The sequence below is a fragment of the Mustela nivalis genome (assembly GCF_964662115.1).
Source record: "Mustela nivalis genome assembly, chromosome: 8".
In the NCBI taxonomy this organism is placed as follows: Eukaryota; Metazoa; Chordata; class Mammalia; order Carnivora; family Mustelidae; genus Mustela; species Mustela nivalis.
In genome coordinates, this window is record NC_139027.1 from 14542889 (window position 1) to 14557100 (window position 14212).

At 37.4% G+C, this 14212-nt stretch overlaps 1 protein-coding gene across 16 annotated transcripts in view; it reads right to left on the reverse strand.

Annotated features, from left to right (window-relative positions):
* Positions 1 to 1796: 1796 nt before the first annotated feature.
* The window catches only part of PUM2 (pumilio RNA binding family member 2), a 103400-nt gene continuing 90984 nt past the window's right edge, over positions 1797 to 14212 (reverse strand). For 8 of the 16 annotated variants that reach the window (XM_082744198.1, XM_082744197.1, XM_082744205.1 and 5 more), the window contains 6 exons: positions 13596 to 13724; positions 10010 to 10147; positions 8680 to 8805; positions 8338 to 8459; positions 7003 to 7195; positions 1797 to 4804 (listed from right to left, as the gene is read on the reverse strand). In XM_082744198.1, coding sequence (XP_082600324.1) covers positions 4673 to 4804; positions 7003 to 7195; positions 8338 to 8459; positions 8680 to 8805; positions 10010 to 10147; positions 13596 to 13724 — 840 coding nt within the window. In that variant the 3' untranslated portion in view covers positions 1797 to 4672. Of the gene's footprint in view, positions 4805 to 7002; positions 7196 to 8337; positions 8460 to 8679; positions 8806 to 10009; positions 10148 to 13589; positions 13725 to 14212 lie in introns of all 16 variants that reach the window. The other 8 variants (XM_082744196.1, XM_082744203.1, XM_082744195.1 and 5 more) reach the window with 1 other exon arrangement.

Here is a 14212-nt window from a genome sequence, read left to right on the forward strand (position 1 = left end):
GTATGACATGAGCCGAGGGCAGAGGCTTAATCGGCTGAGCCACTCCAGTAGCGGACAGTGTTCCAACTTTACGGATGGGTAACCCTGAGGCCTAGCAGGCCGGGATCACACAACGGAGCTGGGCGCTCTTGCGCACGGCAGCCTCCTGGAGGCGAGCACCCATTGCCACAGTGCTCCCTGCTTCTCACCTGTGTTCAGTCGTTCCCTGTCTGGAGCATTCAAATCCCATCAGATGTTAAATCGGACCTGGAAAGCCAGCCAGTAAGGTAGACAGTGAACACTGCTCCCCTGGGGATTCTTTGCCCTCCCCCTGGCCCACCGCCAACCACAACCTTCCTGGGAAATCAGTCAGGAGGGCGCTTAAAACTACTACTATCGGGGCGCCTGGGTGGCTCAGCGGGTTAAGCCGCTGCCTTCGGCTCGGGTCATGATCTCAGGGTCCTGGGATCGAGCCCCACATCGGGCTCCCTGCTCTGCAGGAAGCCTGCTTCCCTCTCTCTCTCTCTCTCTCTCTGCCTGCCTCTCTGCCTACTTGTGATCTCTGTCTGTCAAATAAATAAATAAAATCTTTAAAAAAAAAAAAACTACTACTATCCAGGTAACCTTAGGAAACTTGACTTTCTTAGGTTAGTAATCTAGGATGGGACGATGTATATTTACTTTTTCTAGGGTCCCTTAATTTCATCTCTAAGATGTGAAGGGTTGCTTTCAGCTTAGAACAGAAACAAAACAAGATGAAATTAAAACTGGCATAAAATTAAAAATGTGTATGATGAAAATGCACATACTGTTTTTTTTTTTTTTTAAAGATTTTTATTTATTTGATAGACAGCGAGAGATCACAAGTAGGCGGAGAGGCGGCGTGGGGGGGGGGGAGGGAGGAAGCAGGCTCCCCGCTGAGCAGAGAGCCCGACGTGGGGCTCAATCCTAGGACCCTGAGATCATGACCCGAGCCAAAGGCAGAGGCCTAAACCACTGAGCCACCCAGGCGCCCCAAATGCTTGTAGTTTTATGTCGATCTCTACTTTGGATTATATCAAATTATCTGTATGGTTTAAAACAAAATGAATAGCAGGGCACCTGGGTGGCTCAGTGGGTTAAGCCTCTGCCTGTCCTGGGATCAAGCCCCGCATGGGGGGTGGGGGTGGGGAGGATGTCTCTGCTCAGCAGGGGGTCTGCTTCCCCTGCTCTCTCTGCCTACTTGATCTCTGTCAAATAAATGAAATCTTTAAAAAACCTAAAACTGAATAGCTATAGAAGGGAGAGGAGAACAGAAATAGTGTTAGCATTCTATATATTAGCATTCTATGTTCTACGTATCTTTTTAAGATACTCTCAACTCTTAAAATCAATGACCTAAATAGTACTCATCCATGGTACCGGGGGTGACACTGAGGCTGAGTTAACACACCCAAGGTCACAAAGTAAGTCGCAAGGTAAACTTCAAATCCAAGCCTGAACCCAAACTGTTTTTTCCTTTAGACAACAGTCTCTCGAAGTTCGTGTGGAAAGGAAACAAACACCTATAGGTAAAGGTAAGTGATTTAATTTAATCCTCAAAACAACCTTGAGTATCATTTTATCAAGGAAACAGGCTAAAAGTTTCATCCTATGAAGTGTGTAATCACTCTATGTAATTAGACAAGAGATCCTAAATACTAATCAAAAGATAGAAATACCATCAGAGTAATCAGTAGCCCCAGATTTGCATCCATGTGATAAAAATACTTGCCTTTCCTTAAATCAGAGTAAACTTGAATGGGCAATCTCAATTATAATTGAGGTACAGAAGGGTGTTTTATCTAGAGAAAAACACAAGACCAGGTTTATTTCATACAATGTTATTCACACATTTTTCATTTTCTAATTTATACATAATATACAAAGTGAAGATAACATTATTTCATATGAACCAAGAAGAGCCAGGACTTAGACAAACTGGTCCAGAAACAATCCATATCAAAAGGAGACACTCAAGAGTAAAGTCTAAGTGGTTCTGCCCAATTAAAGTTTCTTTATTCTGAAATGTGATGTTCCGATTTTAGCAAACTCCAAGCCAACTTACAATGGAATCAGAGAGGTGGGCACCAAAATGGCAGACCATAAAATTTCTACAGTAATAGACACTCTTCTAGAATAGGCCCCAAAGTATTGGGAAGTTTGGGGTGTCAACACTGGGATACACGGAAACAGCAAAACCCTAAGAAGGTTCCATCTCCCAGCCATCCCCTAGGGCTTTCTAAATTTGCAGCGGTAACTGCCCGTGCCAATAGAGGGTAGGAAAAAGGAAAACCAGGAATTCAACTATGCAAATCCAGCAAAGTCACTTACCAATCTCCAGCAAGAACAACTTGGGTATCAGCTCACAATCATGAGTTGATACTGGGAACAAATTTCAACACGGGGCCAAGACACTCTGCGGCTAGCAAAACAAAGTAGGATGGGGTGGGAGAGAGCAGCTTTACATGTGGGGGGAAAGCATTGCCACTGTGACCGGGACACGCTATGAACCAGTATGACTAGGAGAGGGGACAGTGACAAGTGGCTGGATTTAATGGACTCAACACGGAATGTTGGGTTAGAAAATTAGAATAACTCAACATCAAACATGAAAAAGTATGCCTGGCACCCCAAACTTTATGCCATTATTTTTAGGCTCATGATATGAACAGCTAAATGATAAAACCTTTTTATTCAATATTGTGCTCAGAAGAATGCTTTTCTTCTGCAGACTTCTAATAAAAAATCCCTTACATGTTCAATTGAAAGAGATAGCATGGTTCATTAGTTTTCAGCACTAAACAGAAGTGGGTCAACATAAATGGTTTTATACAAAATACTGACTTCAACAAAATACAAAGCACTTTCTTTTATCTTTCAGAAACTGAATATACAAAGCAAGTTTTTTTTCCAAAATATTTTCATAGGCAAAGGATTAAAAACGATTTTAATTATACACATATGGTCACAATTTTGCCTTAAAAAGATTGTTGGGAAATGTACATAAGGCCGCTTGTAAATGTACATCATGTTACTGTTATGTCTTATGTCCAGAGAAAAAAATGTTATCATACAGATTTGCTCTTACTTGGGAATAGGCTATTCAAAAATACAGTACTCTTCTGTACAAAGAAAAAAAATCACATCACATTTAATAAGATGGAAAAAGCATTGGCCTCCATGGTAACCAAATATCTCAGTCCAATACTTTCTGTTATGCACAATACCCTGACTTCTTGAAAGTGATCCAAATCCTAGTATGTCCATATTAACAGAGTCAACAACTATGTTATAAAAGAAAATGTTTCCCACAATAATAAAAAGAAAGCTGGTTCATATTTCTGAAACCATATAAAGATAAAAAATTTTTAAAAAATCACTCTCAATTTGGAGAAATAAATTTACATTATACAACACTATATGCCAGGTCAAAGAGGGCAGGGACATAAATGTACACTAAAATGCAAAGGTTTCCCAAAGAGAGAAAACGAATTCCATTTACAGCATGAAGGTTTACAAATGTACACCTGTACAACCAAGGAAAGCATCACTACTAAATTAGCAAGGCTTTTATAATAAACATTGAAACAAGATTTGCTTTCAAAGTGTAAACTTACATCTATTACTACACACACAATGCATATATTTATAGGAAGCAAAAAAAGCTATCTGAATATGTAGTCATGCTTAAATGTTGAGCTATCGAATTCACTTTTCAGTGGCCCCTTTCACCTCTATCTGGTTCCTACCTTCTCAAAATCTACTATGAAAAAGCAAAATAAAGCTCAACACTTCCTCAACATGTCCTTGTATTCTATAAGAAAAACAATATACAAATTTCCACTCTTTCTCAGATTGCAAACCAAACTGAAAAGTTAAAAAGGGACTTAACTTTTCAATTAGTGCATTTAACTGAATGGAAGTGTCACCATGATTTTGTTTTTTTTCTACCTCTTACAACAATTACATATGTGAGTATATACAATACATCTGTACATTGCCAGAGACGTTTTAGGGCAGTATTTGTATTAAAATCACATCCTGTAAATAATATTAAGTTCTTTTCATCTCAAATCATTTAATTCTTATCTTACTTGCCGGCTTTTTTATTTGCATGATAGTTTGTGAATTACCAAAATACAACTTAACTTTTTTTTTAAAATATTAATAATATTTATGCAGTTGATTGTTAATCGGTTATAAAAGGCTTCACACGAAGGACAAAAAAAATTAAGGACTATATTTCTATATACATCTCTATAAACCTGTTGTGCTATGGGGTCCACAGACCTACCAGACTGCAAGCCAGTTTATTAAAAGAATACTGTACTTTTTCCTTTAAAAACTATTTTTGTGACTTTACAAGGTAAAAATTTACAAAATATGTGACAGCTTTTTTTTTGATAGTTACATCATATACAGGCATTCTGTGCTTTGCCAGCAATCCAATCTGATAGGTCTCCACTCAGGGCTGAATATAATTTATAATTCACCACCCCCACCCCCCAAATATACACAAGAACCTTAAAAAATTTACAAATGGATGAATAAAGTCAATAAATAGTTTTGCTTTAAAAAAAATTTTGAAGATTCATAGTTGAGTTGTGTTTTGATAATTCACAAAAGAAACGTTCTTTTCACATGGTTACATCATCTTCTTTCTCTTTTCCCTTCACAGCATTCCATTTGGTGGTCCTCCAATAGGCCCTAGATCTGGGCTATTTTTCAAATAATATTTTTCCAACTTGGCCAGTATATGCTTCCCATATGTGTATTTGCGCAAAGTAGTAATGTGAGGTCGAATCTGAAAAACAAATAATCTCCTTAGTAAATCCTATTTTCTGGTATCTTAAAAAAGCACTCCTAAATTTCAGTGATTTAGAAGAATAATCGGATTTTAATGTTCAAATCCTTTAAACAAAAATTGTTTGCAAAGGCAGTTCATTCTAGTCAATCTCTCCAAACTTCTACTCTCACAATTGTTCAATGAATAAATAAACCACTACTTCTACACTATTACAAATGCAAACAGCAGAGGGGCTCTAAACACAGCAGGAAAGCATCGCTAGTGAACTATTAAGCTCTTAAAGTTGATGAAGACAGAATTTTCTAGCTCAAGTCTCTTGGATAAAAATTCAATAGAAAATGGAGCAAAAGACATGAATAAGCAATCAGATATGTGATGGCTAATACATTTAAATTGTTCAAAACCTCACTAATAGTTTTTAAAATGCAAATGAAAAGAATCATATCATTATCTTTCTACACAGACTGGCAAAAAAACTTTTCTTAAATATTTTACGCATTTTATTTGAGAGAGAGAGAGAGGGGGAGAGAAAGAGCACAATCAGGGGAGGGACAGAGGGAAAAGAGAGACAAGTTCCCCGCTAAGTAGGGAGCCCTACATGGGGCTCGATCCCCGGACCCTGGGATCATGGCCTGAGCTGAAGACAGATGCTTAACCGACTGAGCCACCCAGGTGCCCACACTGGCAAAAATTTTCTAAGGAACAGTAACTGGTACTGATGAGATCATGACAACACAAGCATTCTTATACACTGGTAGACGTGCAAACGTGTACAGATTCTTTGAGTGCAACCTGGCAATATCTATCAACATGTAACATGCTCATATACTTTGCATCAGCAATTCCACACCTAAGAATTCATCCCACAAAAACAGATGGTTATGCAAAGACATTTATATACAGCACTGCTTATGATAGTTATAAAACTAGAAACAATCCAAATGTCATAAATATGGTATTGGTTAAATAATGTAGTTAGTTCTTAAAAATACGACTGAACAAGTATGTATTTTTAAGCAGAAGTATTACTTTTTTAAAAAGGCAAAAAACTTATGATCTTATATTTCTCTTTATATGACAAGAGGTCCTAATAAGTTATATGTCCTGTATTTTTTTTTTTGGAAGATGTTATCAATGTATCTGAAAGAGAGAGAGAAAGCCAGGGCATGAGCAGGGAGCCTGATGTGCGACTCGTCCCAGATCATGACCTGGGCTGAAGGCAGACATTTATTTTTTTATTTTTATTTTTTTTAAAAGATTTTATTTATTTATTTGACAGAGATCACAAGCAGGCAGAGAGGCAAGCAGAGAGAGAGGAAGGGAAGCAGGCTCCCCGCCAAGCAGAGCGCCCAATGCGGGGCTCGATCCCAGGACCCTGGGGTCATGACCCGAGCCAAGGCAGAGGCTTCAACCCACTGAGCCACCCAGGCGCCCCTGAAGGCAGACATTTATCTGAACCAAGCCAACAGGTACCTGTTTCTCTTCTTTTCTTTAAGAATTATTTATTTGACAGAGAGTGAGAGAGAGAGAGATATCACATGTAGGCAGAGAGAGAGATATCACATGTAGGAAGAGGGGGAAGCAGATTCCCCGTGGAGCAGAAAGCCCAATGCGGGGCTCAATCCCAGGACCCCGGGATCATGACCTGAGCCGAAGGCAGGGACTTTAACCCACTGAGCCACCCAGGCGCCCCTAGGCACCTGTTTCTTAAATGAATTGATTTAGAAAAAGATTTCAGTATGTAGCATTTCGTCCAGATTCTTTTTAGCACTTTTCCCATGGAAATCAATGCATTATATAAGAATTATTAGATTCTAGGGAGAAACTAGCTTGTTTAAAAAAAAAAAATCCAATCAAAATAAATTCTCTCTTTAGGAAAATGTATTAGGTTAGTGAGAAAACCTAATTAGATTTTAAAATTAATGTTCAACCCATGTATTATAGCAAACCAAATATATTTAAATAAAACAGGGATGGGCAATGCTAAAGACAGGTAAAAAGATAAGAATGAATGCAATTTTATTGAGACTCCTTTAGGGATTTAATGAAAATGGTACACCATACCTACATTTTTCAAAGGTTATCCACTGATTTTTTTTCCCCCTCCAGTTATAACAGAAGAGGAAATAAGCTAAAATTGTAGCCTTGAGTCACACAAACGAATCATCTATTTTAAGTGCTATAAACTGTATTACCTTATGCATGATTATCTTTCTCTGAGCAGGTTCAGCCATATCAATCATCTTCTGAACCACATAATTGGCATACTGGTCCTTCATCATGGTGTATAAGGCACTGTGAGGACCATCATTCTGGCAGCAAACTTCGTCAATCAGTAAAGCTCTCTCGGCCCGGGAGGCATGAGTAACACACTTTTCTACTACATTGCTGAAAATTAAGTATATACACAGAAAGTTATTTAAAAGATTTACGTATTTGAGAGGAAGCGAGGGGCGGTGGAGAAGAGTGGGGAGGAGAAGCAGGAGGGGAGGGAGAGGCAGACTCCCCACTGAGCAGAGGGCCTGACACAGAGCTGGATCCCAGGACCCCAGGATCACGATCTGAGCCAAAGGAAGACACCTAGACTGAGCCACCCAGTCTTACTTTTTTCTTTGAAGAGTTATTTATTTGAGAGCCGGAAGGTGCACATGCCTGCAGGGGCAGGAGGGGCAGAAACAGAGGGAGAAAAAAACCCAACTGGATTCCTGGCTAAATACAGAGACTAACTCCAGGCTCAATCTTGACCCTGAGATCATAACCTTAGCCAAAACCAAGAGTTGGATGCTTAACTAATTGCACCACTTAGGCACCCTGTATTTTGTTACTTTTTTCTTTCAGCGAAATATCCTTGTTTTGAAAGAATTTGCTCAACACATCGGAAGACGTAAGTCAAGATAATATTCCCTTGTAATTCTCTTATCCTTTACTTTTAAAACAGAAATTAGTATCATAGAAGAACCCATTCTGGATACCCACACGTTTAATTATATGCCTCTTAAAATAATGATAATTTAAAAAAGAGGAATCCAGGTCATCAGTAAGGTCTGAGATTTTTCATTAACATGCACTAAGCAATTTGCACTTATAGGTTTGGGGAGACAAATCATTTTCTGAATAGAGACTTTAAAAATGGATTATTTGTGGGCAAACAAATTTGTCATGTGAGAATAAAAGCAACATTCGGTATGTGCTTTTCCCCCTCTCCTAAAATAAAGATTATGTTTTTTTAAGTTTTTTACTTTATTTTTATTTTTAAAATTTTATTTCAAGATTTATTTGTCAGAGAGAGAGAGCACAAGCAGGGGGAGCGGCAGGCAGAGGGAGAAGTAGGCCTGCTGCTGAACAAGGAACCTGATGTAAGGCTCCATCCCAGGACACCCAAGGCAAAGGCAGACGCTTAACTCACTGAGCCGCCCAGGTATCCCAAGAAAGATATATTCTAATGCTGGTCTACATGTATTACTTTGTTTAGTAAAGAAAGCCGAAGAATTAGAAGAACTGACCCTTGGAATCAGAAAATATTGCAATACCTGGCAAATTTGTGTTGACTCAGGGCTAACACTTTTCCTCTGATTTCAGAAACAATTTTGCTTTTGTCTTCAGGTCGCCCGTGTTCGAGTACATGCTGAATAACGTAATTGCCATATTGATCCTAAGTACAAAATTTAAAAATTATTTTCCTTAAGAATAATGATTATTCTTTAAAAAGATGTTAATTATTTTTTCTAAAAATTCAGCAGTATACATGCAGGAGAATATACCAGGTTTTTTGTCTCACTATGTGTTTCTACATTTAGCAATACATTATATTTGCCTATGTTTTGAACCATTTTCAAAAACACAAACATTTAAGACTATTAGGGAACTGATACCTGCACCAACTGCTCTGTGTGTTGGTGGAGTTCTTCTAAGATAGGTAAGGTCTGCTCTGCAGTACAGTGCTCGAGGATGCGCTGGATCACTCTGCAGCCATAAGGATGAGTTGAAAGTACAAACACCTTAAAACAATCGGAAGAAATGCATTTTCATTATCTGACATTGTTGGAAAGTTTTATGAGACAGACAGGTTCCTGAGGACATGCAGAATTTATTTAAACTAGAAGGGTGGGGAGTCACCTTCAGTATGACCATCAACCTGTTAGTAAAGACTGGAAAGTGGGGTGCTCAGTTTAGGAGCTAACAGATACTCTCTTTTCTCTCTTTTTAAAAAGATTTTATTTGTTGGAGAGACAGAAAGCGAGCACAAGCAGAGGAAGCAGCAGGTAGAGGGAGGAGTAGGCTCCGTGCTGAGCAAGGTGCCTGATGCTGCTCGATCCCAAGATCCTGGGATCATGACCCGAGCTGAAGGCAGACCCTTAACCGAATGAGCCACCCAGCCCTCCCCTTTTTCTTAAAGATTTTATTTCTTTGAGAGAGAGCTTTTTCTTAAAGATTTTATTTCTTTGAGAGAGAGAGAGAGAGAGAGAGTGTGAGAGAGAGAATAAGAGGAACAGGGAGAAAGAATCTGAAGTAGACTCCACACTGAGCATAGGCCAATGTAGGGCTCAATCCCACAACAAGATCATGACCTGAGCTGAAACTAAGAGTAGGATGCTTAACTGACAGCCACCCAGGCACCTCAGGAGCTAACGGACATTTTGAACAAAAGGTACCAAACCAGAAGATGAAGGGCATGTAATAACGAATATAGACTACAAGGTGAGGGTAGTCATGATATAATTAGCTGCTATTTATTACTATGTATTAGTTACTTATTGGTATTTATTTTCTGTGTCTTACTAAAGGATCTGAAGTCTTCCTTCCTTTCCTTCTCCCTAAAAATTTGGAAAACACTGTTGGGTTTATAATTTGAAGAGCTGGAATCCTAAGAGCTGCTATTTATTACTATGTATTAGTTACTTATTGGTATTTATTTTCTGTGTCTTACTAAAGGATCTGAAGTCTTCCTTCCTTTCCTTCTCCCTAAAAATTTGGAAAACACTGTTGGGTTTATAATTTGAAGAGCTGGAATCCTAAACTATTTCTATAGTTTTCAGCTTCAAAAAAAATGAAGGTAACTGATGCACTCTATGAAAGAGGCAGAAATCACTGTACATTTACTGTTTCGTCTTATATGTTTGTAATCTTGTGACTTATGAGAAATATGTTGAACATTCAAATTCTAAAAGAATGCCTTGATTAGCAAGCAAAAATCAATCTTACTTGTCCTTTGAAAGCATCAATGATGAACTGTAGTGACTGTGGCTGAACACATTCAATACATTTTTGCACAACATGGTTTCCATTCTGATCTTTCACACATTTGAGAACATGACCATCTAGCTCCTTTACCATTTCACTCTGCAAAAAGAAGATGACATTTACAAAATTACCTCATCAGGAAAGATATCAGGATTAACAATATAGAGTACAAAAGTATACTCAAAATTTCTTTGCAGTTTTTTAGGTATCAAAGTTTAAAATCTGCCCCTGTCCAAGTCATTGATGGTGAGATCAAAACATTTTACAGGACTGTAATGTAAATGACACTTCCTGAAAAATAAGCTAGTGATGTTAAATCTGCCATATTTAAACAATTCTCTTCACTGTATATACCTTCTATATCATCTTTCTCAGCTAACAATATATATAATTCAGAATTCTATACTTTTTCTCTACTTAGAAACCCCCTTCCCTCAAAAATAATTTCTTAATTAAAAAAAAAAATTACTTAGAATACATGCAAGCAGAGGGAGGGGCAGACAGTGAGGGAGCGACGTGGAGCTTGATCTCACAACCCTGAGATCATGACCTCAGTGAAATCAAGAGTTGGACACATTTAACTGACTGAGCCACCTAGGTCTCTCTCTGGAAATGAATTCTAGAGAAATTTTAGATTTTTTAAATTTAACTGGCAAAAATAACTTCCTTCATTTGTTTCTTTGCTTACCAGTAAGGTTAAGCTTATTTACAGTAAGGTTTATTGACTAACTGCATTTTCTTCCAGCGAGTGATCCTCATTTTTTAAGATAAAATTATAAGCGTTTATTTTATTTTATTTTTTTTATTTTTATTTTTATTTTTTTTAAAGATTTTATTTTTTTATTTGACAGAGAGAGATCACAAGTAGGCAGAGAGGCAGGCAGAGAGAGAGAGGAGGAAGCAGGCTCCCTGTGGAGCAGAGAGCCTGATGCGGGACTCGATCCCAGGACCCTGAGATCATGACCTGAGCCGAAGGCAGTGGCTTAACCCACTGAGCCACCCAGGCGCCCTATAAGCGTTTATTAAATAAACATTTAATCCTTAGAGAAAAACACAGGCAGCCACATGATAACCAGTATCCCTTACTAGTGCCAACAGGAAACAGTGCTGTGAAGAAATGGAGTACAAACAGTGTATAGAGTTATCACTTTAAAGTCTCACCCAAAGAACTCTCAACTACATACTGACGTAACTCTACAGGAATTCTGTTAAGCTATGACATAACACAGATATTTAGCTATAAACTAAGTAACAAAATAAAATATTCTAAAGTCTCCAAAGAATACATTAACAGGTGCACATAAGGCTTATTCTCACTGACTTATATTTTCAAATATTAAAGACATTAAAGATATCTTTATTACTGAAGTATAATCGACATACAATGTTATATTAGTTTCAGGTGTGCAACACCTGATTCAACAATTATACACCCTACACACTGCTTACCACAAAAGATACAGTCACCATGAAACACCATTACATTACTGATTATATTCCCTACACTGTACTTTTCATTTCCATGACTTTTTTTTTTATCTTTTATTTTTAAATTTTTTAACTGAAAGTTTATACCTCTTACTCCCCCCTTCACCTATTGCTTCCCCCACTTGCCACCTACCACCACTCTGGGAACCAAGAGTCTGTTCCCTGTATTTAAGAGTTTATTGTTAGTTCTGTTTACCAGATTCCATGCTGTAAGTGAAATCAAAGGAATCTGTCCTTCCTCTGACTTATTTCACGTAGTATGATGCCTTCTAGACCCATTCATGTTATTTCTAGTGGCAAGATCTCATTCTTTTTTAAGATTTGATTTATCCATTTGAAAGAGAGAAAGAAAGAGAGAGACACACAGAGATCATGAGCAAAGGAAGGGTAGAGGGAAAAGCAGATTTCCCAGAGTAGGGAGCCAGATTCAGGACTCAATCTCGGGACCCTGAGATCATGATCCAAGTCGAAGGCAGACGCTTAACCAACTGAGCCACGCAGATGCCCAAGATCTCATTCTTTAAAGTATCTAAATGAGCTTGAGACTTATGGTAGAGCAGTTATGTAAGCATCTACAATAATTAAAATTTGTTGATCTTTTCCATTGTGATGTATCTTCAATTACTCTAGAACTCAGGATTTCCTCCACGAAGTAATACTATTTTCTCACTAATTTTTACACATACACACACATATCCATGTATGCGTTATTACTGTTTTTAATTCTGGAATTTATTATATAATAATATATATGGGTGGAGAATCAAATGTAATCTCTTCCCAAATATACTAATTACCAATGCCCTTTAAGAAATAATTATTTCCTTTACTCTAAGTTTACTGTATTACATAAACTAGTTTTATACACACACACATTTTATTTATAATGGTATCTATTTGGGGTTATGAATTCCATTTCTAAAGTTTGCCTAATCTCCTACAAGAACCACACTAGTGATAATGCTTCACAATTTAAAAATCTAGCAGATGAGCATTTATCCTCATCCTATTAATATATTCCTGTCTATTCTGATCAGTTATAATTCCCATGAGCACATGATGGGAATTCACATTAATCTTTTTAAAATTTAAAATAAAATCTTAATAGACTTTTTTCATCAAGAATACAGTATATTCCCATTTAATTAATTTATTTATTTATTTATTTTTAAAAGATTTTATTTATCTATTTGACAGAGAGAGATCACAAGTAGGCAGAGAGAGAGAGGAGGAAGCAGGCTCCCCGCCGAGCAGAGAGCCCAATGTGGGACTCGATCCCAGGACCCTGAGGTCATGACCTGAGCCGAAGGCAGCGGCCCAACCCACTGAGCCACCCAACCTCCCCTCCAATTTAATTTGTATGTGTTCTCTTCCCTCTTTACCTTAAAAACTGTGACTCTTGTTAATAAAATTCTTAGGTACTTTTCCTACTGAATTTTTAAATAACTTTTTAAATGAAATTTTTAAGAACTTTATTTATTTATGTAATTTTTAAGTGGCATATAAGACTGCAATTGGTTTTCAATTTTTTTTTTTATCCTTGTGCTCATTTCCGAAGCATATATACTAAAACGGGAATGGTACAGAGATTAGCACGGCGCCTGTATACAGATGACACTCAAATCTGTGAAGTGCTCCACAGTTGTATGTTAACTGGAATTAAAAGAAAACTTAAAAATAAAGAGCACTCTACTCAATGAAACATTTTTTTATTCTTATGGTAGAACTAAGTACAATCCAAGTACACTTTGGAAATAGTGAACAGTATTCCTAGTACTACAGAAAATCAAATAAGCAAGTATAGCAAAAATACCCATCATACAGTATTCTGCTTACCACACAGGAGGCACTGAAGTATCTTCACTTAAAGATGAAAAGATGAAGCAAATAAAGGACAGATCAAAGATCTACTGGGTAACAATAATGTACTGTTTGAGACAGATTTTTTTAAAGTATTTTATTCTAATTGTGGAAATATTTAATTTTTACTCCAAGATTATAAAGTAAGAATTTAAAAACCAAAATAAAATACAAAAATTTTGTTTTAACTTACAATTACCTGCTGGTCAGATGAAATAGACTCTAATGCTTTCTGAATAACACGACAGCCATACATCTGCAAGGCTAAAGGCAGAACATGACCCCGGATACGAGTAGCGAGGGCTAATTTTTGATCCAAACTCCCAAACTGATGGAAAAGAAATTAATGTTAAAATAAACCATAATATCATTTCATTAAACCTGAAAAACCCAGTTTGCAGCCTATTCATTCTATTTTAAAAATATCACATTTGGTAATCATGTAGGAAGGAGGATTTGAGTAAAAGAAATTTAATGGCGCCTGGGTGGCTCAGTGGGTTAAGCCTCTGCCTTTGGCTCAGGTCGTATCTCGGGGTCCTGGGATCAAGTCCCACATCGGGCTTTCTGCTCAGCAGGGAGCCTGCTCCCCACCCACCCCCAGCCTGCCTCTGCCTACTTGTGATTTCTCTCTCTAAAATAAATAAAATCTTAAAAAAAAAGAAAAGAAAAATTAAGGTAAATCCATAGCTGCCTGAAATAACTGTATTACTTTTTTGGGGGGTTAAGTCTCACTATCTATAATTTTCTTGTTACTAATACATTAACCACCTGTTATTCTTTTAAACATCTTCCGTCTTCACTTTAAACAAACAAAAT